General features: G+C 44.8%; 1 protein-coding gene across 1 annotated transcript in view; it reads right to left on the bottom strand.

Moving 5' to 3' along the window:
- Positions 1-3,582: 3,582 nt before the first annotated feature.
- The window catches only part of LOC144892111 (uncharacterized), a 34,397-nt gene continuing 11,824 nt past the window's right edge, over positions 3,583-26,155 (bottom strand). Inside the window, exons 2-3 of the mRNA XM_078777328.1 lie at positions 13,754-13,897; positions 3,583-4,826 (exon numbers count right to left, since the gene is read on the bottom strand). Of these exons, the coding sequence (XP_078633454.1) occupies positions 3,583-4,826; positions 13,754-13,897 (1,388 nt within the window). The remainder of the gene's footprint in view (positions 4,827-13,753; positions 13,898-26,155) is intronic.

Genomic DNA, 26,155 nt, shown 5'->3' with positions numbered 1-26,155 from the left:
AGCCAATCTCAGAACCTCTAAATAGTTATTCCCTTATTATGTGTTCCAGTTTAAGACTCTGTTGCCCAGTAATTGACACTCCATTGCACCGAATCAAATAAGGATAGCTCCCCTTCAATAATGACATTTCCCAGCCGAACTCTCCCTCTCTGGGTAACGAAGCTTAACAAGCGTGGGGGCGCGCCCCCTCAACTGGCCTGGCTTTGGGAGCGGCGTTCGCTGTTATGATGAATATGTGCTCCGTGCTCTGTTGGACAGGAAGGGCGGGGTCGTCGGGAAGAGGCAAGCCCAGGGCGCGCCACGAGGGGCAGGGCTGTTCAGCCCCATGCCCAAATAAGGATACAAGCCCGTGGCTCGCCACGAGGGGCGGGCTGTTCAGCCCCATGCCCAAATAAGGTAGCAAGACCGTGGCATTGCCATATAAGGCAACGAAACAGAGCACGGGGGAGGGCGGTACCCAAAGAGAGGGGGGCGTGTCACACCTGTGTTTGAGGTATGAGAGAAGTGTGCGACGATCGCGCAAGGAGAGAACGAGAGGACCGGAGCAGATGACCGAAAGAGCCCGAGGAGTGTCAAGGCAAGAACGAGCCCTGCCGTGTGGAACGACCAAGACACGTGTGCTGCCGCCGCCCTGCTCGCTCCCAGCCCGGAAAGGACCTGCTTGCTGTGCGCCCTGCTCAACCTTCCAGGCTTGTGGTTCTACCTTCCTCTCCCTCCAGCCAATCCACTCTGCAATTCCCCATTCGTGTACGTGAGTTTGTTTTGTGCATCTTGTCCCTGGGGTTAAGTAAGACTGTATAGTATAAGCTAGGTTTTGCACTGTGTCCTTCTGATTCTTCCATTTCCTTGTATATTACTTTGATTGCTTTTCTTCCTTGAGTTGTGTGTAAATAATAATAAATCCCTGTTCTTCCTACTTTGTCTTCTTCTTCACATTCGGTCGCTTTAGAGGTTTCCAAATTGAGTATACGTGGCGCGATTCGGCCGACGCATATGAACCGGGTTTAGCCCCTTCGATAAATGGCTCATGCCGCAGTTCACTTCGCTCGGCGCAACCAATCTATTATGCTGCGGCCGTGAGCGGGGAGGTGTTTCCTTGCGTACCGGGAGGCGCTGGTATTTAGGTCATAGGACGGTTGGGCCTAATAACCTACCCAGTGCTGACCGGGGGTGATGTCATACCCTCAGGACCACGTCGGTCAGCCATAGACGAGGGGATTAATCACCCCTCGATAAGGGGGAAAGAGGCCAACGTTGGGTTCCGTAACAATATATTTTTATATATGTATATATATATATATATATATATATATATATATATATATATATATATATATATATATATATTGTTGCGGATCTCACCGTCGGCCCCTTTTCCCCTTACCAAGGGGGGATTAATCCCCTTGTCTGCGACTGACCGACGTGAGTCCTGAAGCTGTCCAGCTCCCTCCAGAGAGGCAGGTGAGCAACCTCGTTCGAGACCGCGGACAAGATGTTATTTGCCAAGCGAATTAGCAGCCGCGGCTCGAACCATTAACAAAAACTAGACCCGATTCTTATTCTCAGGCCAAATCGTGCCACAGGTATTCAATGATGGAAAAGACAAGGACGAACGGATGTGAAGAAAAGAAGGCAGAGTAAGGAAGAACAGGGATTTATTACCAATATTTACAAGACCAAAGAAACCAAGGAGAAGGAAAAATACAAAAATAATGACAGAAGCAGCAGACACAGTGCAATACTAGCTTACCTATACAGTCTTACTTATTCCCTGGGACAACACGGATAAACAGACGACAGTCAGACCTACACGGGGATGATGACCGGAATGGCAGGAGGTGGATGGCTGGATGGATGAGGAGGTGGGACCACAGGGCTGGAAGGTTCAGCTGGACGCAGGAGAATGGCCGGGCCGGGAGTGAGCAGCCGCCGACTCTCCACACTTCCGTTCGCACTGCGGCGTTGCTTCACGGCCGCGGATCGAACCGCCGTTAAACCTCAACTCCACCCAGCTGCGGTGGATTCAGCTGCGGTGGATTCCTTACTCATCTGCTGTGGGGGCTTCCTCGGTTATCTGCTCCAACTGGACTCACAGCTCCTCCTTAACTAGGACTGGACTCAACTGGGCTCCGGTAGACTGCGGGTGGGAGGCTCCGGGCGACGGGTTATATAACCACGCCCTACCAAGCCATGGCCACACCTTACCAAGCCGTGCCCACCGAGTCCTGGTTGGGCGCAAGGGCTTTCCTGGCTCCACCCTCTGAAGACAAAGTGCGGGCCACGCCCATAATGTAGCTCCTCCCCCTTCTTCTCCGAGGCTTGACCACGTGCGTAATGGAGTTTGGGGTGAAGAAAACCGCCCAATGCACTGACACTTTGGAGAGAGGATTGGGGGAAACTTAAAAAGGGAACTATCTTATGTCATTTGGTGCAATGCAGAGTCAACTAGTGGGAAACAGAGCCTTAAGCTAATACACATAATAAGGAAATAACTATTTAGAAGGGTATATGATTTTCTACGTGCATGCGATGGATTAACTAAGGGGACGACCTTTGACCTTTACACAACGGAGGTATTTACAAGACTCATGACACTATTTACAATTGACAGAGGGTGATATTTACAACAATTATACGATTCTCAAATCCGCAACACTGCACCCTCATCCTCCAGGCAGGGCCCGGGCCTATAAAACTTAACTTAGTGTGGCACGTAGGTGTAATTCCCTCTACAATTAACCTGACCCTGAGTGTGACAGTTTTAAAACACAAATAAGTATGTCCCTCTGCTGCATTGCACCCTGCCTAACAGATTCACGCCCACAGGATAACCGAATTGCGGAATGGTTCTCAAACTAAACATGTACGGTGGGGAGCATTATTTACAAGTGACGCTAATTGTATTTACATTGCAACCCAGGACCTGTGATTTTTCTTTTGGGGGGGGGGGGGGAAGACAGCCTGCGCTGCATCGACACACCAGCACCAATAAAGAGCACCATAAAGCACCAGTCAGTGCAGTCACCATAGTTATAAATAAAAACAAAACCCTGTTGGTGGTCTTCCTCTTCGGCTCCCTCTGCTGGCCGTTGTTCTTCCGGATGTTGTCATTCTTCTTCTTCTTGTTTTTGCGGCCTATTTGGTGGAAATAAAAAAAATGCACAAAACGTGTCCGTTTTTTATTTATGGCCCACAGGGCCCGACTATGAGTGGTTCACCTGTGGGCTTGGTGCCACCTCACCGGGGGGGGGGGGGGGGGGGCCTCCGAGGCCCAATCACTGCAACCAAGGGTTAAATTTCTGGGGAACGCGATGTTGCGTCTCGCACCTCAATCGACGATAAAATTTGGACACCCTGGTACTACGATTACCTCCCGCTTGACAAGAGAAAGACAATCATGAAAAAATTTTAATTCCGAAAGCCGAGCGCAATTTGCACCCAGCGTGTGTCAAACTCACAACCTTCGGACACCGAGTGTACACGTGGTTTGAATCCCATTCTCCTGACACCAGTTGTTGCGTGAATACCCTTGGTGAATACCGCAGGGTAACACGGATGACCAAACGAGCTTAATGCGTTCAGTTAAATGGCGGAGTCAATACATTCATTCAGAACAACAGAACCTTCAGAACATTTATAAGGCTTCTCTCCTGTGTGTGTTCTTTGATGCGTTTGTAAATGTGATGAACGAGCAAAATCCTTGCTGCACACAGGACATTTGTAAGGCTTCTCTCCTGTGCGAGTTCTTTGATGTGTTTGTAAATGTGATGAACGAGCAAAATCCTTGCTGCACACAGGACATTTATGAGGCTGGTCTCCTGTGTGTATTCTTTGATGTGTTTGTAACTTTGATGAATGAGTGAAATCCTTGCTGCACGCAGGACATTCATAAGGCTTCTCTCGTGTGTGAGTTCTTTGATGTATTTGTAAATGTGATGAACGAGCAAAATCCTTGCAACACACAGGACATTTATAAGGCTTCTCTCCTGTGTGAGTTCTTTGATGTGTTTGCAAATGTGATGAACAAGCAAAATCCTTGCTGCACACAGGATATTTATAAGGCTTCTCTCCTGTGTGTGTTCTTTGATGTCTTTGTAGATATGATGAACAAGCAAAATCCTTGCTGCACGCAGGACATTTATAAGGCTTCTCTCCTGTGTGAGTTCTTTGATGTGTTTGTAAATTTGATGAATGAGCAAAATCCTTGCTGCACACAGGACATTTATAAGGCTTCTCTCCTGTGTGAGTTCTTTGATGTCTTTGTAAATCTGATGAATGAGCAAAATCCTTGCTGCACTCAGGACATTTATAAGGCTTTTCTCCTGTGTGTGTTCTTTGATGTGTTTGTAAATATGATGAATGAGCAAAATCCTTGCTGCACACAGGACATTTATAAGGCTTCTCTCCTGTGTGTGTTCTTTGATGTGTTTGTAAATGTGATGAACGAGCAAAATCCTTGCTGCACACAGGACATTTATAAGGCTTCTCTCCTGTGTGTGTTCTTTGATGTGTTTGTAAATGTGATGAACGAGCAAAATCCTTGCTGCACACATTGCACTTGTATGGCGTCGCCCGTCTGTGTGTTGCTTGACATCTCTTTAAAGCCTTTAATGAGATAAATGTTTTCTTGCAAACAGAACACTTGTACAGCTTCTCGTTCCTTTCAATTTTCTTGAATGTCGAACTACAATTGTTCTTAGTCAATACACTGCTATTGTTGTTGACTTCCTGATAAGAAGTCTGTGTCATGTTCTGATTGAATGAAACTTCACTGTCAAACAATTGCGAACTTGACTTGGAATAAAAACCCAATTTCAATTGATTCTCTGCAAAGACAATTCAAAAAACCATCAATAAATCACAATTGCTGTGAAACATCATCATTTTAAAAAGCAGAATGAATAGTACTCCATTACCATTGAAAACTGGCGCTGTGTCTATTCTTATCTGCCATGAGGCGGAACCAAAAATAAAGGATCAATGTTTAAGGTCCCGTGACAAGAATGCTTTGAGATTTAGAGGTGGTTTCTATGTAAATGAAGGGTGCTGAACAAAATGGGTGGCACTTATCCTTTCAAGATTGCTGACTTTTCTGGCTCCGTGCCATAAACCAATATAGCTGCCGCCAGAATATAAATTGGCCCTACCGTACCAGACGTGGTTCATGTGTTTTTTCATACATTTTATAATTAATGGATGTCAGGGAATACATTTTTACCAGAAAATAATATTTATATTTAAAGTAAATGTCCAAATCCCAAGAAGGCTGGCAAAATCCAAGATTGCCACTAAAATCTCTCCCACTCTCCTTTCCTCCTCTGTGGTGGCCCTGAATTTGTGAAGGTGGGGGTACACCATCCTATATTTGGGGGATCTATGGGTCGCTATTACGAGATCATCAGCTGTCTCCATGCTTGTTCAACACACAGAACTGAACTGTCTGGGGTATGCAACAACAACAACATGCTGGCTGATGTACGGCTTTGTTGATAGAGTGACAGCAACAAGATTTAAAAAAACCCAACAACAAGCCATTGAATCAGAAATTTACCACCGTGGATGTACCCTCTTTTACACCACCTCATTTAACACGTCAAACTAGTTATTCATGCCCGTAGTTTGTGTCCTTCATGATGTCCTTAAAAACAGTACGTGTCTTGTTTGGAAGGATTTTAAATTTTGTTTGATTGGCAGACGAACAGACAGGCTGAATTAATTCCTAGAAAGCAAGTGTGAATGCACGCTCAAGACGAGACTCCATCAAATTTAGAGCCAACACACTCCTAAGCTGCACGTTCATATTCCGATTAGTGTTGAACGATATTCAACATATGAAATTAAAAGGAAAGTATGTTGTTCCTCAAACACAGACTGACAGTGACATTTGTCAGACAGATTGAGTGAACCAATTGTGTCACCCCACTTTCCGCTACGCACGCAAGACAAAAGGAAACATCCCAATAAGCCGAGGATGTCTTCATTGAATGATCTTATGACAGGGGTCATGCTTAATTTTTTTTTTTTGAGGTCTGCCGGGCCACCAAATAGTCCATGGGCCAAACCTGAAAATTTGACCCATCGGTACCATCTCTGGTGGCAAAGCCTCACTGTTTTTTTCCTATAGTATAGGGCCTAGAGATTATGAATTGAGGTGATAGCAGTGTGAAATTGGCAGCTTTCTGGTAGTTATCACCTCTCAAACATCACCCTACCGCTATAATTTGAAGCCCAAAATTTGGGGGTAGGGGAAACTAAAATGACTGTAGTTTCGCTCTGGGTGGGTCAATCTTAACAATATACCACTCATAATGTCCGTCTATGTACCCTCTATCTTAATCAAGAAGATTTATGCAAAATATTTCATTATGTAGGTCACCAGAGGTCAAAAGGTCACCAATTTTAGAGGTTGCCCAAAATTGACCATCGGGCAAGTCATGTTGCTAGAATAAAGTAACAAATCACCCAATGGTGATTTAAACACTTGGAATGCATATTTTAGAGGTCTTCAGATGATTCTAAGGGGGACATTATTGAGTTGCTTTTGCAAAATTTTATTTCAGAGCAATTCATTTTGAACCATTTCTTGTAAATACCTAAAATCCAGGGTTTCGGGGGTAGGGGAAACCATAATGACTGTAGTTTTTGAGTGGATTGACCAAAATTGAAAATCTAATAGTCAAATTGTATGTCTATGTACGCTCGATCATAATGACACTAGATGATGCAAAATTATTTAAATGTGTAGGTCATCAGAGGTCAAAAGGTCACAAATTTTAGATGCTGCCAAAATCGTCTTTAGCACAACTTATTCTACTAAAACAAAGTAGTAAAAATGAACAAAAAGTAATATCAACTTCCAGAAATTCTATTTTTGATGTCTTTAGGTAATGTTGAGGGCTTGGAAAGTAACCTGAGTATTTTGAGTTCTCAATCTGCATCATCATCATCATCATCATCATCGCAATCTGATTCAATATCAACTGTCATCTCCAGTTCATCCTCCTCATTTCGCTGGTTTTCGCAAGTTTGTAATTTACACATCGGCGTACATTTCAACCCATTGTCTATGCAGCCACACTCTCCCTTTTTGCAAAGTCGTTTGCACTGCCAGGCCATCATTTCCAACACAGCTTCAGTTTTCCTATTTTGTTAGTTTTCCTTGTTATAGAGCCACAAAGGTGACTGACAAAACTGAAGCACCAAGTTGAGTTTGTCTTGGAGCCTTCGCCATTGTGGTGAACATCGAGGAAAAAGCGGACATCAAGAGAAATACGAACGTGGTCCGTTGCCACACGAACTGCTGGCACCTCACACGATGCTGGAGCCTCTTCCCTGAAGGTGGACACCGAAAGGATAAATGAGGTATGCTGCCATGTGGATCGCATACGAACCGAACCCTTACGTGGGATATCTGGCAGACTCCAGAGGGGAGGGGCCCTCATTGAAGAGGGGAAGGGGTCGATGTTGCGAAGGAGAGGGATTTTGAGTCAAGTCAAAAAAATGAATGTACGGGAAGCACTGCTCACACCGGGTGTGATAGATCGAGACGGGGCTTTGTGAATAGACATGACTCCGATGAACCGCGGGAAACTCCGGATGCCAGAGGCGAGGGTGTGGAGGTGGATGGGAGGGATTGTGAGAGGAAGGGGAAGGATGAGCGTGAATGCTCACAAAAAGCTGCTAATAATCTATATTATAATAGCCGTAGATGATTCTGTCTGTCTGTCTGTCTATCTGTTGGGTGTCTGTCCGGGGTGTGGCTTACTCGGTTTGCAGAGTAGCTCCACCCATAGCTCCACCCATTCTGGGAGTGGCTATAAACAAATATCCACCATTTTATTAACTCGCATAGCTTTGAGTCCTGTTTTGTAGGCCCGTGGTGTCTTGCTCTCCCCCAGTTTTATTTCAAATCAAATTCGATAAATCATTTCATTTTTCACAGTCGCTAACATAGTTTTAGACTCGGTTGAAAAAAAACGGGAAGAAAATCCGATGAAAGTTGCCGTTTATAGAACGAAATGAATTCTCAAAGGCCTGTAACTTCAAGGCCATTGAGTCTCTCTCACGCCTTTATCTCCAATCTAACTCACCATATGATTTCATTTTTATCGATGGTTTTACTTTTAGACTCGGTGTCAGCAATAATTGAGAACAATCCACACACGCGGGAAAATGCAGAGATATATTTTTTAAAATCGCGTCATGGTGTATCATACACCGCCCAACATGACACCGCCGGCAATGTGTCGATATATATTAAAAATTCGCTTTTGCTTTTCCGTTATGATATATTACTATTTCGTTTGATGATAGTCGTCACAAAAACGTCAACAATGATGCCGACATATATTTCTTCGTTTTTATTTCATTCAACATATTAGCCGGAAGTAAAATATGTTTCAGGAAATTACCGAGAGATATTTCTTCGTTTTTTTTATTAGTTATGTGCGCATACACTTTAAATAGGTTTATTTGAAATCTTTAATTTTCCACAAACATTCCACACACGCGGGAAAATACAGAGATATATTTTTTAAAATCGCGTCATGGTGTATCATACACCGCCCAACATGACACCGACGGCAATGTGTCGATATCTATTTTAAATTCGATATATCATTTCATTTTTCACAGTCGCTAACATAGTTTTAGACTCGGTTGAAAAAAACCGAGAAGAAAATCCGATGAAAGTTGCCGTTTATAGAACGAAATGAATTCTCAAATGCCTGTAACTTCAAGGCCATTGAGTCTCTCTCACGCCTTTATCTCCAATCTAACTCACCATATGATTTCATTTTTATCGATGGTTTTAGAGTCGGTGTCAGCAATAATTGAGAACATTCCACACACGCGGGAAAATGCAGATATATTTTTTAAAATCGCGTCATGGTGTATCATACACCGCCTAACATGACACCGACGGCAACGTGTCGATACATATTAAAAATTCGATATATCATTTCATTTTTCACAGTCGCTAACATAGTTTTCGACTCGGTTGAAAAAAAACGGGAAGGAAATCCAATGAAAGTTGCCGTTTATAGAACGAAATGAATTCTCAAACGCCTGTAACTTCAACTTCAAGGCCATTGAGTCTCTCTCACGCCTTTATCTCCAATCTAACTCACCATATGATTTCATTTTTATCGATGGTTTTGGACTCGGTGTCAGCAATAATTGAGAACATTCCACACACGCGGGAAAATGCAGAGATATATTTTTAAAAATCGCGTCATGGTGTATCATACACCGCCCAACATGACACCGACGGCAACGTGTCGATATATATTAAAAATTCGCTTTTGCTTTTCCGTTAAGATATATTACTTTTTCGTTTGATGACAGTCGTCACAAAAACGTCAACAATGATGCCGACATATATTTCTTCGTTTTTATTTAATTCAACATTATTAGCCGGAAGTAAAATATGTTTCAGGAAATTACCGAGAGATATTTCTTCGTTTTTTAAAATTAGTTATGTGCGAATACACTTTAAATAGGTTTATTTGAAATCTTTAATTTTCCACAATATAATTTACTTGCCATTTATCATTTGATGATTACGAGACAAATTCCTCTTGAGGATCGTGACACTTCATGCGCTGCGTGGAAACTTCTATTTCCAAAATGAATGAGACGATCGATGAAGAACGCAGACTTGAACAGGATGCAGCAAGAAAACGAATGAGACGGGCGAACGAGTCCATCGACGAACGTCAATGCAAACTTGCGGGGTCACCCGTGGGAATCCCACGGGCATGGATGTGTGTGACATTTCGACATATTGAGTTAGATGCTGCACATTCATTTTTACAAAATGGTTACTGGCAAGTCATCAGATCCAGAAATGGTGTAAAAACCACCGTTTAGAGGCCATTTTTCCCCGCAAAGCGGGGGTTGGCCTTTTCGGGGACCGTGGTAGTTGTTGTTTTTTTGTCCCCTTTTTGAAGCAATGTTTTACGGCCGGATGCCCTTCCTGACGCCAACCCTTTTTGCCGCCTTCAACGACAAACAGGGAATTACCAGTGAACTGGTACTCAATTAGCCGACCTCGGAAGGATGACAGGCTGAGTCAACCCCCCTGGCATTAATTCGGCGATCGACCGAGATTCGAACCCAGGATCCTAAGCCGGCACCCTAGCCGCTAGCCCAACACCAGAAATGGTGTCATGAACACAATTTATTTACGCACAAGCACAAAAGCAAGACGGGCCGATTTCCGATTCCGACGGGCCGACGGGCGAGACGGGCCGATTTCCGATTCCGACGGGCCGATTTGGAGCAAGAAAAAGAACGAGACGGGAGAAAAAGGAGAGAAACGAGACGGGGAAAGCCGATTGGAGAGGCGAGTGAGGCGCGATTGGAGAGGAGTGTGAGGCGCGATTGGAGAGGAGTGTGAGGCACGATTGGAGAGGAGTGTGAGGCGTGATTGGAGAGGAGTGTGAGGCACGATTGGAGAGGAGTGATTGGAGGGGAGTGTGAGGCACGATTGGAGAGGAGTGTGAGGCACGATTGGAGAGGAGTGTGAGGCGCGATTGGAGAGGAGTGTGAGGCGCGATTGGAGAGGAGTGTGAGGCGCGATTGGAGAGGCGTGTGAAGGATTGCAGAGGAGAGGAGTGTGAGGGATTGGAGAGGTGAGGGATTGGAAAGGAGAGGGATGTGAGGGTTTGGAGAGGAGAGGAGTGCTAGGTGGAGAGAGGAGAGTGTCAGGTGGAGACAGGAGAGTGTCAGGTGGAGACAGGAGAGTGTCAGGTGGAGAGGAGTGAGGGGTCACATATTATGTGAAATAACTAAATTCACACCATTTCTGGATCTGATGACTTGCCAGTAACCATTTTGTAAAAATGAATGTGCAGCATATAACTCAATATGTCGAAATGTCACACACATCCATGCCCGTGGGATTCCCACGGGTGACCCCGCTAGTCTTACTATAATTCACCAAATGTCCGTCCGAAAATGGCTGAACCGATCGCAACGATATTTTTGGTGGGTAATCCTGGGACCCCCTGGAGTAAAATAGGCTTTATTGGTTTTCCAATTTTCCAGTTTTTCCAAACACGATGGAATAATATTTCACGATGGCTTTTCACGACAAACACGATGGTTTTTATTGAAATTCTATAAATACTGTTTAGATTTTGATGAGAATTTAGATCCTGCCGCAATGCGGAAGTGGACAGATGATGGCAAATGCACGGGTTTGATAATATCCAAATACAACCATCATTTAACCAATAGGCCTGGTGTTGGCTTAGCGGTTAGGGTGCCGGCTTGGGATCCCAGGATCCTGGGTTTGAATCCCGGTCGATCGCTGAATTAACGCCAGGGGGGTTGACTCAGCCTGTCATCCTTCCCAGGTCGGCAAATTGAGTACCAGCTTGCTGGGATGAATGATCATGGTGTGTACCCCGGTTTAGAATAGGTACACCGTATCCCTGCGCATCGTAAGAGGCGACCAAGGGTTGGCGCCAGGAAGGGCATCCGGCCATAAAAACATTGCCTCAAACAGGGAACCATGATTGTCATGGGGCCCGCAAGGCCAACCCCTGCTCTAGCAGGGAAAATGACCTTAAAACGATCATTCATTCATATATTCATTTAAAACAGTATTTTGTTGAAGTATCAATTGATGATTGGAATCACCATTGACGGGGTATGGAAAAACGTACCCGTTTGTTTGCGAACGGGTACGTTTTTCATGGAAGTACTTCACGAACTTGTTGTCCATGTCTGACGTGTGACTCAAGGTGCTACAGGAATGTGGAATTTATTGGTTTCACCCTTTAGCATTCACCATTTCTGCATTGTCTGTTTGCTTCTGGCCTCCCACCCGTGCGGAGCGGAGGGGACGGAGGGGTGAATGCAAAGTCAGCCATTGTCAGCCATTGCTGACACTGGATCTGATGGATTGAGACAGGGCTTTGTGGGCAGGCGTGACTCCGATGAACCGCGGGGCATTCCGGGTGCCAGGGGTGGGGTCTGGGGGAGGGTGTGAGTGGCGGGGCCGTGGCTGGGGTCCCCACGGGAGTATGGAGATGGGGAATGACGCGTGGTGTGCACGTCTCTGTGATGGGCGGGTCGGGGCGGCATTATGGGGCAGACCATGGTGATACATTCATCGAGGTGCCCAGAAATGTTGGGGTGCCGACGCTGACGGCAGATGTGGGTCCTGGCAATGGGGGTGGGAGTGAAGCAAGCGGAATGCAATGCTGAGAAACTCATGCACGGTCTCGACTCTTGGGTGGGCTGCACTGTGGGTCACAGGGGGAGGGGCCTTCAGTGGAATGGGAGGAGGTAATGAAGATGGGCACAGGGAAACGATGGAACATCTTGTGTTGATAAAAAGAAGAAAAGTATCTCAAGCAAAGAGTCGCAGGCCTCCTATAGGGGAAACCCTATGCCTGTGCGGCCAGTCTGAGCAGCAGGAAAGTGCACTGTAAAAAATAATAACTGTACCTTCTCAAGCGAGGAAATAGATCACTTTGGGAAGAGACATGATTACGCACCACAGCAAGAAGCTTCGAAAGTGCTGACTGTCTCACCATCAAAGACAATACTCCAGAGGAGAAAACTACAAACGGAAACCAGGAGTGTTGAGATGAAGGAGATAATCCTCCAATGCAGGATGTATTCCAATTTCCATACATGAAGCATGGGGGAGTAAAGGTAAGGGTGAACGGTTCAGGAACCAGCTGAAAAAAACTGGCACGAGGGCGGAGACAGTCCCCCTTGATAATGTGAGAAGGTCTTTTCAACAATTAAAGATATCTAGATAAAGATAGAATGGAAGAGATAACATCTCAGGCAAGGCAACAAGTGGCAGAAGAGATTAGAGTGAGGGGAGCTATGTGCATGCTTGAAGGTGAAGACAGAGATGGCAGGAGGGATTGTAAGAGGAAGGGGAAGGCCGAGCATGAAATGCCTACTTTGAAAGCAAATACCTATTTTGGGGGGCAATCGACCCCCCCAAAGGGGCAGATTTTTTTTCAATGCCATGAACATACTTTGGTACATCACTGGACGTGAAGGTTGTGGTCAAGTTTCATAGAAATTGTGTGTTTAGTTTCAGAGAGGAAAGCAAATACCTCTTTTGGTGGGGTCAAACCTGGACCCACTTTGATCCCGGTAGACCCTCTTAGACTTCTATTTTCTTCGTGCCGTGAACAAACTTTGGTACTTCACAGGTGATGAAGGTTGTGGTCAAGTTTCATCGAAATAGTGGTGGAATGTTTTGGAAAAGAAAGGTTGAATCAGTCTCCACTCTATTTGCTTGGATTTTTTCCCCGATGTTTACAATCATTATTCTATTAAAATTGAAGCATCAACTTGATTGCTGCGGGGTGTATCGTTTTCTATGCACTCTCTCATTACTGTAGCATGTCATCTACCCTTATCCCCGTATTCCCTTTTAATAAACCCATTTTAATTATACGAGAAGTTTTCCCACCTTTTACCTTCAGCGTGCTGCCTTGTTCGGCCTCAGATCGATTATTGGGTTTTGAAAATTGTAAAGAATAGTTAATTGAACGCAGTATACATTTAGTAAGCTCAACGATCCTCTGGAGCAGCCAAAGCTCCTGATGCCTCAGCGACGTTTGTCAGAGCCATTGATGCGACACACGCTTGACTGTGTGCACACTGTATAAACTGATCAATCCTTCGACATGATGTTGAATTCAAGCCTTTCATTGATAAAATCAACCAAACCAAGTGGAGCTGTGCTGTGTGTTCTGTGCATGGATCTGCTTACCTTCATGCATCTTAGGAGCATTCTTCAGCTCCCAGAGAGAAAAAGCACAAGGTTCCTGCTTTACACACTCATTGCTCAAAGCATCCGGGGAACTCTGAGAGAAGTCACTTTGAAAATCTTCCATCTTCACTGGATGAACCAGATCTGCAAACAATATGATCTCATGTTATTTAAGTAAAGAGATAAAATGAATACCAAAAAAACAAGGAGAAAAAGACATGAAATGTCGAAGTCCCTGCGGTTTTAGTTATTTTTCTGTGCAGAGTTGAAGGCCGCCAGTCGGCCATCTTTGCTCCGATTACAAAACAAAATCTTTTACATATGAATACTCTCATGTATTGTCCATGTGGCAAGTGTAAACAAAATTCATCCATGCATGTCCAAGAAATGGTTGGAGACACATTTAAGTAATACACTGGCTGAAAGTCGGCCACCATTGTTCTGATTTCGAAAAAAAATGACATGCATATGTAAGCCATCATTCATGATCTGTGTGCCAAGTTTGAACAAGATCGGTAAATGCATGTTTGAGAAATGGTTGAAGAAATTCCCTTTTGATAAACCCATTTTAATAACTAGGGCATGCCCGTACTATATATATGCCCGTACTATATATCTATCTAAAATTATATCCCCCCCCTCTATTTACATGAAATGGTTTGGTCCATTCGCAACGCCAAAGCGAACGGCGAACGGCTTGCGAGTACAGTGACAATCCCCCCCCTCTATTTACATGAAATGGTTTCGTCCATTCGCAACGACCACAGAACCCCCCCTCTATTTACATGGAATGGTTTGGTCCATTCGCAACGCCGGCACACGCGATCGTTCGCTGCTCTCTGATTGGTTGAATCGTTTTTTGGACATAGCTCGGTAAGTAATTGTCCGATTAATATGAAACCTTGAAAAGGCACATCCTCGGGTCCCCAGCAATATACCTGGCAAGTTAAAAGTATATCGGACCCGTGGTTGTCGAGAAACAGCGGTCACAGACAAACAAACGTACAGACAGAGATTACTGGAATTATAGATAGATGAGACGTTTCCCCCAACTTTTACCTCACGCATGTTGCACCGCCTTGTTCAGCCTCGGATCAGTGATTATTGGGGTTTTCAACATCAGGTTTTGTTTTTACAACTAAAATAGCCGACAGCCGGACATCTTTGATCGCATTGTGGATCAAAATTATTTGCACATGCAGTATATATCTTCATATGTTGCCTTTGTGCCAAGTATGAACAAAATAGGGTCCATACATGCCAGAAATATGGTTGAGGACGGATGTATTAACCATGGATGGACGGAAAAGACCCATTGATATACAAATGTGCTTGTGTTACGTGGTCCCCTCGGTGAATACCTGGTCTCGGTGACCCCCGGACCGTGAGAGGAACTCCGCCAGCAAGCTGTACTATATATGCGCTTTCGCCACGCAATCCATATGAATTTCACCCAGGAGACAACTGATGTTCAAGGATATATTTCCAATGGTAATGATACCATACAATTCCAATGACACAACCACGGAGATTTTCCCCGAGCAATCAACAATACACAACCATCAACAATATTTCCCAGCCACAATCAATTCCATATGAGTAAGATGGCCATCTTATATATGTGTGTGTCCCGGTGAGTACTCACACCCCCTTTCAGTCTCTGCTCCTCACAATGTCTCTGGGCCCCTCCTGACCAAGATACTGGTCGGCGTCTCCACACTCGGGCGGTTGAACGAACCCCGGGTGGACGTTTCTCCACCGGGCAGGTATCGTACCAGGCACCGTGGCTGCAGCCCCTCGTGGCCACGCGGAGCGGGTACGGTAGAGCAAGCCAAACCCCACGCCGCTTGCAAGGCGCGTTAGGCCCCAACGTGCGACCCGCACGCGTCTGTTTAGACGGTGCCGCGAACGATACCAGACGCGGGTCGATGCACGGCCCCACGTCACTTGACGTCTCCACCGGGCAGGTACACGTCCCGGTGATTCCTCTCGCCAGACAGGCTTCGGAACGCCGCTTTTCCACGCAGCGCAAGGTCGATCCCGCCTTTTTGGTCGGAGCGGGGCAAAGAAGAATAATACTCGTCCTTTTTTCCTCGTGTCTTTTTCTCTTCCGTTTCCGGTCACTTCCGTTTCCGGCCACTCCCTCAGAAGGGCTCCTGACCCTCCAACCACAACAACTACACAACAACTTAATATACTACACACGGATAAGCAAAGACCTGAATGGTAATTCACATACATTCACATAAATATGTAACACTCCCCCCCTTCAAGAAAGAAAGTTTGAACCCAGCGAAAACTTTCTTTGCCGGCCAATTTGGAGAAACAAACCAGATAACTCAACCCCCCCCACATTATCAGTTGCCCCCGGGCACAGTTATCACTTAAAAATAAAGCAACCAAAATTTCACCACAACCCCTCCAGATTACTCACTCTGGACTAAGCACCAGCAACGACCTTGTCCCTGCCAAATCAAACTCAATCTCCTGACCCTCTGACTTTGACCGCCAGTTTCTTGTGAATGAAGGTTAAGGGGTTGATCAAAGATCCAAAGTTAAGCCACTCGATAGCACTTTTCTGGGAGGCCAAGCCGAGTATTCACTACATGGATGCCTTTAGGAACGCGGAGTTCACGGTTAGTCTGTGCAGGAAAGTTCTCTACATGGGCGCCTTGAGGAACGTGGAGTTCACGGTTAGTCCGTGCATGAAAGTTCACTACATGGACGCCTTTAGGAACGGCGTTCACGGTTAATTCGTGTAGGAATCTTGGCTCGGCGGCTCCGCCGCCTTCAGTGCTTCGACTTCTCAGAACTTCCCTAATAATTAGGGTGGGACCACTGGTCCCTGTAGTCCCATGAATAGCGGTCTCCTTCTCGGCCACTACTTTGCCAATCCTTCCTTCGGGAGCGGCCGTAACTCAGGGAGCCTCCATAATAATATTGATTGTGGCCACCACCAAAACTACCGCCCAGTTGTCCTCTCCTGTAGACCTCTCGACGCCTACGAAATGCCTTCCCTACTGTTATGGTCCGACCCTCCAAATCCTTGCCATTCCAATTCTTCTCTGCCTCTCTGGCGTCTTTTGTGCTGGCAAACGTGACAAAGCCGAACCCTCTTGACTGTTGCGTTTCCCAGTCTCTTACCAACCGCACTTCCACCAGCGGCCCATATCTGTTGAAGACAGAGGTCAGAACTTCTTCCTCTGTTTTGAAGTTCAGTCCCCCTACAAATAACTTGGCACTTTTGTCGCCATCCCGAGCTGGTGTGGTGTTATTTTCCCTGCTGGGCTCTTTACCAACACTCAGGTTACCATAAACTTGACCCCCGGCCAAATCATTCCCGATAACCACAGATACACCCTCTACAGGAAGCATGGCTTGTAAACCGACGGTGACCGGTCCTGACACCAAATCGGACTCCAAATGGATGACATGAAGGGGAGCACTAACACCCCCCCGATCCCCTGTAAACGAACACTATCCCCCGTTGCCATCTCCTCGGACCATGGCAAAATGCCTTCAAGCATTAAAGATTGATGGGCCCCTGTGTCCCTCAATATCCTAACCGGTCTCCGGTTAGTCGAGGCTCCATCCAGTGACACAAACCCCTCTGAAATAAATGGTTGGTAACCCTTTTGATGGCGATTTCTTACGCTAGCCATCGCATTCGGAGTTGTAATAGTCGGACTCCGCTCTGGGTTGTCCCTTTTCATGAGGTAACAACTGGACATCAAGTGTCCAGGTTTCTTGCAAAACGCGCAAGTAGGCCCGGAGGAACAACTCGGGGTCTGCCTCGGGCCCCCCGAACTATAAGTTTGTCTTGGGCCCGCATCCCTCTGATTTCGAACCGGTGGGGTATCATAGTTGTCCCCATAATCATCTCGAGGCCGCCGCCATGTATGGTCGTTCTCCGCACCTGCGGTTCCCCACCTCCCCTGCGGAGATCTAGGCGAGGAGTTAGGTTCGTGGACCCCTATTCGGTGGGTTAAGGCATAATCATCTGCCATGGTGGCTGCGTCCCACAACTTTGGTACCTTCTTTTCCTGCAGGTACACTTTGATGTCCTCGTGGACACACTGCTGGAATTCCTCCACCAGGATCAAGTCCCGCAATGTTTCGAAGTCTTTCCCGACTCCTTTTGACTCACACCACCGATCAAACATGTTTTCTTTCACTCTGGCAAACTCCACATGGGTCTCACTCTCCCTCTTCCTGGCATTCCTGAATTTTTGCCTGTAAGCTTCCGGAACCAACTCATAGGCCTTGAGGATGTGCTTCTTCAGTACCTCATAATCTGCACATTGGTCCATTGGTAGCGCCGAATAAATTTCCTGAGCTTTCCCCACCAGCACACTTTGCACGAGTATGGTCCAGGCCTCCTCCGGCCAGTTTAATTGTCGAGCCACTTTCTCAAAGTGTGGAAAAAATTTCGCGACTTCTTTTTCACTGAACGGTGGAACCAGCCTCACATGTCTGCCCACATCCCAGGTTTTCTGGTTAGGTGTCGACCCCGTCAGCAAGGGTGGTGCCTCTCCCCGTTCTCTCATTAACTCCAGCTCCTTGAATTTGATTTCTTGCTGAAGCTCCATGTCACGTTCCTTTAATTCCCTTTCCGCTTTTCTCTCCTCTGCTTCGAGGTCCCTTGCAGCTCTCCTCTCCTCTGCTTTTCTCCCTTCTAACCTTTCCTGGAGTTCTCGTTCCACTCTCCTTTCCTCTGCTTGTTTCTCTTCTCTCCTCGCTTCTGCTTTCCTTTCTTCTTCTGCTAACCTTTCCTGGAGTTCTCGTTCCACTCTCCTTTCCTCTGCTTGTTTCTCTTCTCTCCTCGCTTCTGCTTTCCTTTCTTCTTCTGCTCTTTCCTTTTCTGCTTTCCTTTCTTCTTCTTTTAACCTTTCCTGGAGTTCTCGTTCCACTCTCCTTTCCTCTGCTTGCTTCTCTTCTCTCCTCTCTTCTGCTTTCCTTTCTTCTTCTGCTCTTTCCTTTTCTGCTTTCCTTTCTTCTTCTGCTCTTTCCTTTTCTGCTTTCCTTTCTTCTTCTGCTCTTTCCTTTTCTGCTTTCCTTTCTTCTTCTTTAATCCGTTCCTGGCTCCGTAATTGCAACTCCAGTTTCCGGAGCTCAACATCTTCTGGTTCTTCGGGTAGCCACTCCCAGGCTAACTCGTCCCATGTTCCTAATCCCACCATAGATTGTATCACCGTGGCCTGCAACTCTGCCTTCCTCAAATTAGTTCGGACCTCCAAGTTAAAATGTTTGGCCAATTTCAAGAGGTCCGACTTTAGCAACGCTCGGAACTGTGCCTCACTCGGGGTTACCCCAAAGTTCTGTGCCACAAACGCCATGGTGCCTATCGTTAACACCTGTTAACCTTCACCCAAGACTTTACCCCAATTTCTCAAAAAAAAATTACCAATTAATAATTAATTAATAAATTTTAATTAATAAAAAATATTATTATTTTATTATTTTATACAATTTTAAATCCCGGACGTAGACCCAATTGCGAAACCGCAAATCGGAATTTGGACGAGCCCCCAATTCTGTTACGTGGTCCCCTCGGTGAATACCTGGTCTCGGTGACCCCCGGACCGTGAGAGGAACTCCGCCAGCAAGCTGTACTATATATGCGCTTTCGCCACGCAATCCATATGAATTTCACCCAGGAGACAACTGATGTTCAAGGATATATTTCCAATGGTAATGATACCATACAATTCCAATGACACAACCACGGAGATTTTCCCCGAGCAATCAACAATACACAACCATCAACAATATTTCCCAGCCACAATCAATTCCATATGAGTAAGATGGCCATCTTATATATGTGTGTGTCCCGGTGAGTACTCACACCCCCTTTCGGTCTCTGCTCCTCACAATGTCTCTGGGCCCCTCCTGACCAAGATACTGGTCGGCGTCTCCACACTCGGGCGGTTGAACGAACCCCGGGTGGACGTTTCTCCACCGGGCAGGTATCGTACCAGGCACCGTGGCTGCAGCCCCTCGTGGCCACGCGGAGCGGGTACGGTAGAGCAAGCCAAACCCCACGCCGCTTGCAAGGCGCGTTAGGCCCCAACGTGCGACCCGCACGCGTCTGTTTAGACGGTGCCGCGAACGATACCAGACGCGGGTCGATGCACGGCCCCACGTCACTTGACGTCTCCACCGGGCAGGTACACGTCCCGGTGATTCCTCTCGCCAGACAGGCTTCGGAACGCCGCTTTTCCACGCAGCGCAAGGTCGATCCCGCCTTTTTGGTCGGAGCGAGGCGAAGAAGAATAATACTCGTCCTTTTTTCCTCGTGTCTTTTTCACTTCCGTTTCCGGTCACTTCCGTTTCCGGCCACTCCCTCAGAAGGGCTCCTGACCCTCCAACCACAACAACTACACAACAACTTAATATACTACACACGGATAAGCAAAGACCTGAATGGTAATTCACATACATTCACATAAATATGTAACACTTGTGATATACAAGGTGGAGGTAGAAGAAGCAATTTGCATCAGATGTTGTCATTGTGACAATAATGTCAGGCAGAATGTGATCATCACTCGTATAAGGGACCGTGTGGTAACTGTGATCTCATCCTATGATCAAAGGGTGTTTGCACATTGCATTTAGTTGATCTTGAGGAAGGCATCACTGGGCTTCTACGTCCTGAAGAAGTTTCTGGCTGTTAACAAATAGCAAGTGCAACCACTTCACAAGAGGAAAAAGAAAGAAAGATAGAAGCGCATTCCACTCCAAGCACTTTGGCGCACCCTGCTACGTACATGGCGAACGCACAAATATTATTACCCTTGCTCGAGGGTATTGCATTTGAGTCAGTTTCTCTGTCTGTTTGTCCGCACACAATAAATATGATTTCCTCTGCAACCGTTGGTCCTGTGGAAGTGTAACTCAGCGTAACTTATTAATTGGCACTGGTAACTTATTAATTAACCTGGTAACAAAGCAAATACATTTTACATGCAAACTCTGTGAAGGACGAGTTTGTAAATGAGTTAGGAATGTGCACGAACATGATAATCTCTTGAAACACCTGGTCACAGCCCCAGGCTGGAGCACCCCCCTATTGTTTGATAAATGGAACTCACAACAGGGGGGGCTAGCTGGCGCCAGGAAGGCGACCAGTAACGTCAGCGGAGAAGAGATTACGAGTTCAGCGGACAGAGGATTAAGTCGAGTTGGTCCATATAAGCGGGAGCTGCGGCTGGAGTCGAGAGGACTTGCTGCGAGGAGCTCTGACGAACGGGACCATGGCGGAGGAACATCAGCCGAACGAAAAGGACCATGGAAAAGAGTTAATCTCAGCCATTGAATAATGCGGTATTATTTGGTAAATGGAATGAAGTGAATAATAAAAAAGACCTTTTGTAAACCTGAGTCCGGTCATTGGAGTCCTGTGAGTCATACACGAAATTCTCCCACAATATGGAGGCACCGCTGAAATTTCGAGTGGACGTCGCCAAGGTGAGCATGTAAGCATGACGTCTTGGGGATCTGTCCATTATGAAATATGAATTCTGAAGATGGAGGATTTGGTGTGTGGGACTTGCATTCCGTAGGTAATCCAAGGAGTGTAAAAGTATTTTTGTCACGACCGTCCAAGGTAAAAGTCACGGATGGAACGGTTTAAATGATTCTATTATTCGTGTGCTTGCATATGCGTACGGTATACGCTGGGTGTTAAGAGCCTTACTCTGGTCTGCGGGCAAGTCGGCTCATGAAGTGCACCATGAGGCGATTTGTTTGCCGGGTCGGTAAGGTTCGGTAAGGTCCGTACACGTGTACAATCGTGTACACCCGTTTTAAATAGAGAATTTTTTTCAGTTTTCCCGCCATAACTAAAACTCGTTCGATTTTTTTGACGAAATTTGCTAGATAAATAGCATGGGTGACACGGAACCAGTGCTGTTTTTTTTTGACGAAATTTGCTAGATAAATAGCATGGGTGACACGGATTAAATGATTTTATGATTATGAATTAATGAGGAAATGATTTTATATTTAAATATAAAAATTGATCTGCTTGGTGTTAGTTTAAGGGCTGTTCCAAATTTATCTTGATTATGAGACAAAAACAGCAGAATGGGAATCAACAGACAATGGAACAGCTCGCGACGAGTGTTTGTGGGTGACAACCACCCTCTGGTCGAGGCTCATAGAAGGGGTGATGCTTACTGATTCGGCACGCTTAAAATAGGTGTTAATGGTGGGATGTCAGAGGTTTTGGCGTGGGCTTAATAGTCACACTGTTTGAAAAATAATGCTCGATGCAACATGATCCTAAAAAGAACCCATCCCTACATCGAAGGATAAGGAAGGGAAGGAATGGAAAATTTGAAGTATTAAAGTTACGGAACTCAAAATGTCTGGGTTTGGATGGAGTCATTAAAGGATTGAGTCATTCATTGGTTTGATGATGGTCCTAATATTTTGATAAATGTTTGATAATGGTCCTGGTGATTTTAGTCCTAGGAATAATATATGCTAGTGGTTTGTCTGAAGGTTTTAATGAGATCGGATTTTATCTATCTATAATTCCAGTAATCTCGGTGTGTGTGTCGGTCTGTCTGTATGCGACCGCTGTTTCTCAACAACTACCGGTCCGATATACTTGAAACTTGCCAGGTATATTGGTGGGGACCCGAGGATGTGCCTTTTCAAGGTTTGAAATTAATCGGACGGGTGGGTCCCAGGGTGTGGTCGCCGTGTTCTGTGGTCGTTCGCTTTGGCTCTGCGGATGGACCGAACCATTGCATGTAAATAGAAGGGGGGTTCTGTGGTCGTTACTGCCACGTGGTTTCAAAGTTTTGTTGTTGTTGTTTGCACGCATGTTTTTTGCAAGCACGTACGGGCGAGCACGTACGTGCGGGCACGCCCTAGTATATATAAATTGAGGTAATATTAAGTTATGGAATTAATTGCTTTCAACAATGCAAAGGGTGATAAAATATGGGATTTTAATGGGATTTTTTAATGGGATATTGGTTTAGGAATGTTTAGAGGTCATTGCAATGTGATAATAACTTGTTGGAACTTGTTGTTGGAACTTGCTGTTGGAACTTGTTGTTGGAACTTGTTGGAACTTGTTGTTGGAACTTGCTGTTGGAACTTGTTGTTGGAACTTGTTGTTGGAACTTGTTGTTGGAACTTGCTGTTGGAACTTGTTGTTGGAACTTGCTGTTGGAACTTGTTGTTGGAACTTGTTGTTGGAACTTGCTGTTGGAACTTGTTGTTGGAACTTGTTGGAACTTGTTGTTGGAACTTGTTGTTGGAACTTGTTGTTGGAACTTGCTGTTGGAACTTGTTGGAACTTGTTGTTGGAACTTGCTGTTGGAACTTGCTGTTGGAACTTGTTGTTGGAACTTGTTGTTGGAACTTGCTGTTGGAACTTGCTGTTGGAACTTGTTGGAACTTGTTGTTGGAACTTGTTGTTGGAACTTGCTGTTGGCACTTGTTGGAACTTGTTGGAACTTGTTGTTGGAACTTGTTGTTGGAACTTGCTGTTGGAACTTGCTGTTGGAACTTGTTGTTGGAACTTGCTGTTGGAACTTGCTGTTGGAACTTGTTGTTGGAACTTGCTGTTGGAACTTGTTGGAACTTGTTGTTGGAACTTGTTGTTGGAACTTGTTGTTGGAACTTGCTGTTGGAACTTGTTGTTGGAACTTGTTGGAACTTGTTGTTGGAACTTGTTGTTGGAACTTGTTGTTGGAACTTGCTGTTGGAACTTGCTGTTGGAACTTGTTGGAACTTGTTGTTGGAACTTGTTGTTGGAACTTGCTGTTGGCACTTGTTGGAACTTGTTGTTGGAACTTGCTGCTGGAACTTGTTGTTGGAACTTGTTGTTGGAACTTGCTGTTGGAACTTGCTGTTGGAACTTGTTGGAACTTGTTGTTGGAACTTGCTGTTGGAACTTGCTGTTGGAACTTGTTGTTGGAACTTGTTGTTGGAACTTGCTGTTGGAACTTGCTGTTGGAACTTGTTGTTGGAACTTGTTGGAACTTGTTGTTGGAACTTGCTGTTGGAACTTGCTGTTGGAACTTGTTGGAACTTGTTGTTGGAACTTGCTGTTGGAACTTGTTGTTGGAACTTGTTGTTGGAACTTGTTGTTGGAACCCGTACTTATTTAATTAATTACATTTCTTATTACATGACAGTAATTACATTACAGTAATTACCTGAGGTAATTACAGTAATTACAGTTCCGGTAATTACAGTAATTACAGTAATCATTACAGTAATTGCAGTAATCTTATTACAGTAATTACATTACATTAACTCAGGCACCTTTTGAGTAAGGAAGCTGATATTTGGACATGACACTGACCAAGTGATGTGGCTGGCAAGGAAAATTATTGATTTATTGATTAATCATTTAATAAATTAACTCGTTGATTTATAAATGACTTATTTAATTAAAATTCCTGAGAGATACATCTTCGGATGAAATACTTGCAGATTGGTTATGCTATGAGCCAATTGATTAAGGAAAATATTTTGTGATGGCCATATTGGCAATTTCGTGGCCATATTCGTGGCAACTCAGTTAGTGCCACTGCACCTTTAAAATGCATCCCTGCGTTCATTTTTCGATCGATTGAGTTGAAATTTTGAACAATCGGATCTGGACTGTCGTTGTTAACGACTCTAGCACGCACTCGTCCAATCAGGATGGAGCGGTATGGTCCCCGGATCATCACTGCCCGCAGTTTTAATTAATTTTACTTTTTCTCTTGGGCATATAATTTTGAAGACATGCATGTCATGATAGAGGAAATGTTTGTTCTGTTAAACGGAATAAATGTTGTTAATGCATGTGTGTGTGTATTTTTGTGTATTTGGATATATTTTCACGACTAATTCCAGTTATCGTCCTGCAAAAGGTCTGCTCGTTCTTTTCCTTTGAGTCGTAAAATCCTGTTGAATTCTCATTAGAATGCGGAATTAAGTACGCTGTGTGATGATGGAGATCCTTGATGACGAATCAGGAATAGTGAATGAGCAAACAAATATCACGGATGCTGCGGCTGGAGCAGGGGAAGCGATTTTTGAATTGTTCAGTGATTATTCGATATTGTTATGACTTATTGTCAATAGGTATACTAAGTGGCCATGAGGTAGCCTGTTGCTATGTACAGTTTTATTCTATTGTTGATTATACCACATAACTGTGGTGATAAAGGAAATGTTCGTTTTAAATAGATGATTATGATATGACCATGACTATAAAATCATGATGATTATTATGAATGATATCATAGGGTTCAAATGCAGAATGATTGCATGAACTTGGGAAAGAACTTTCAAGCCCTATGGGATAAATTGGGTGGTACAAGCGATGGAGTTTCAAAATTTAGCATGATTAAAGGAATTTTACAGTCTTATTTCAGGAGTTTTACGAAATTTATATTGCCAAGAGATTTTGGATACTATTAAAAGAAAAAATGATGAGATATTTTTCCCAATGAACTTTAATATCTGCCATCCATTTTGGCTGTCTCACGAATGAAGGATGAGTTGCCTTTAGTGGTTGCAAAGAAAATTTGTGGAGACCAGGCAAAATGGGAAAATATGTCAGATATGACCCTAGGACAGGACGGTGATTCATCAATTGACATGAGGTACGAACCCGAGGTGACGACCGATGAAATTCGATCTCAGTCAATGGATGGACCTGTCCTGACATCATTGGGGAAAGGGCCTATGCAAAGAGACATCCAAAGTGATTAATTTGATTTATTGATGAATATTGATGAATTAATTGAAATTGAATAATTGATTGAATTGTCGATTGATTGAATCTAATTGATTGAATTTAAGTGAATAAATTTAACTGAATAAATTGAACTGAATAAATTGAATTGAATATATTGATTGTTTGATTGATGAAAATGCGGTCTCAAGAAAGAAGCTTTGATATCTTTGCGAGATATTATCAATGTGGAGACAACCTGGGAAAATTGAGCAAGGTGGTGAGTTTATATACAGATATATATGTGCGGTTACCATTGTGTGATTTCCCCGTCAACAGAGCGGACACCTGAGGATTCACCCATTTCATACTGACCCTCCGGCTCATCTGCAAATACTGATCTGTGAGATTGGATTGTGCAAAAGCCACGGCTGAGGGAGATTCTCTGGAAATCACCGTGTGAACAGGTGGAGAGACCCTTCCTGGAGGTACGAGTGAAGCTTTAGAGGAACAAACTACAACACATCCAACGCTACTTTGATAAAAGGCAGAATGGGAAATGGAGCCTGCAAGAATACACAAGGACAACCAGAGAGTCCACCAAAAGGTACTTGTACACATCATATGTACGACCGTTATGGTGCAGAAGCTATAAGGCAGGTCGAGAATTGGTATTTGTGGACAAAGGGACATGATAAGGAGTTTCC

The sequence above is a fragment of the Myxine glutinosa genome, chromosome 5 (genome assembly GCF_964187855.1).
Source record: "Myxine glutinosa chromosome 5, kmMyxGlut1.1, whole genome shotgun sequence".
NCBI lineage: Eukaryota > Metazoa > Chordata > Myxini > Myxiniformes > Myxinidae > Myxine > Myxine glutinosa.
The sequence above is the reverse complement of the archived record's forward strand: the minus strand, read 5'-3'. Positions and strand labels throughout refer to the sequence as shown.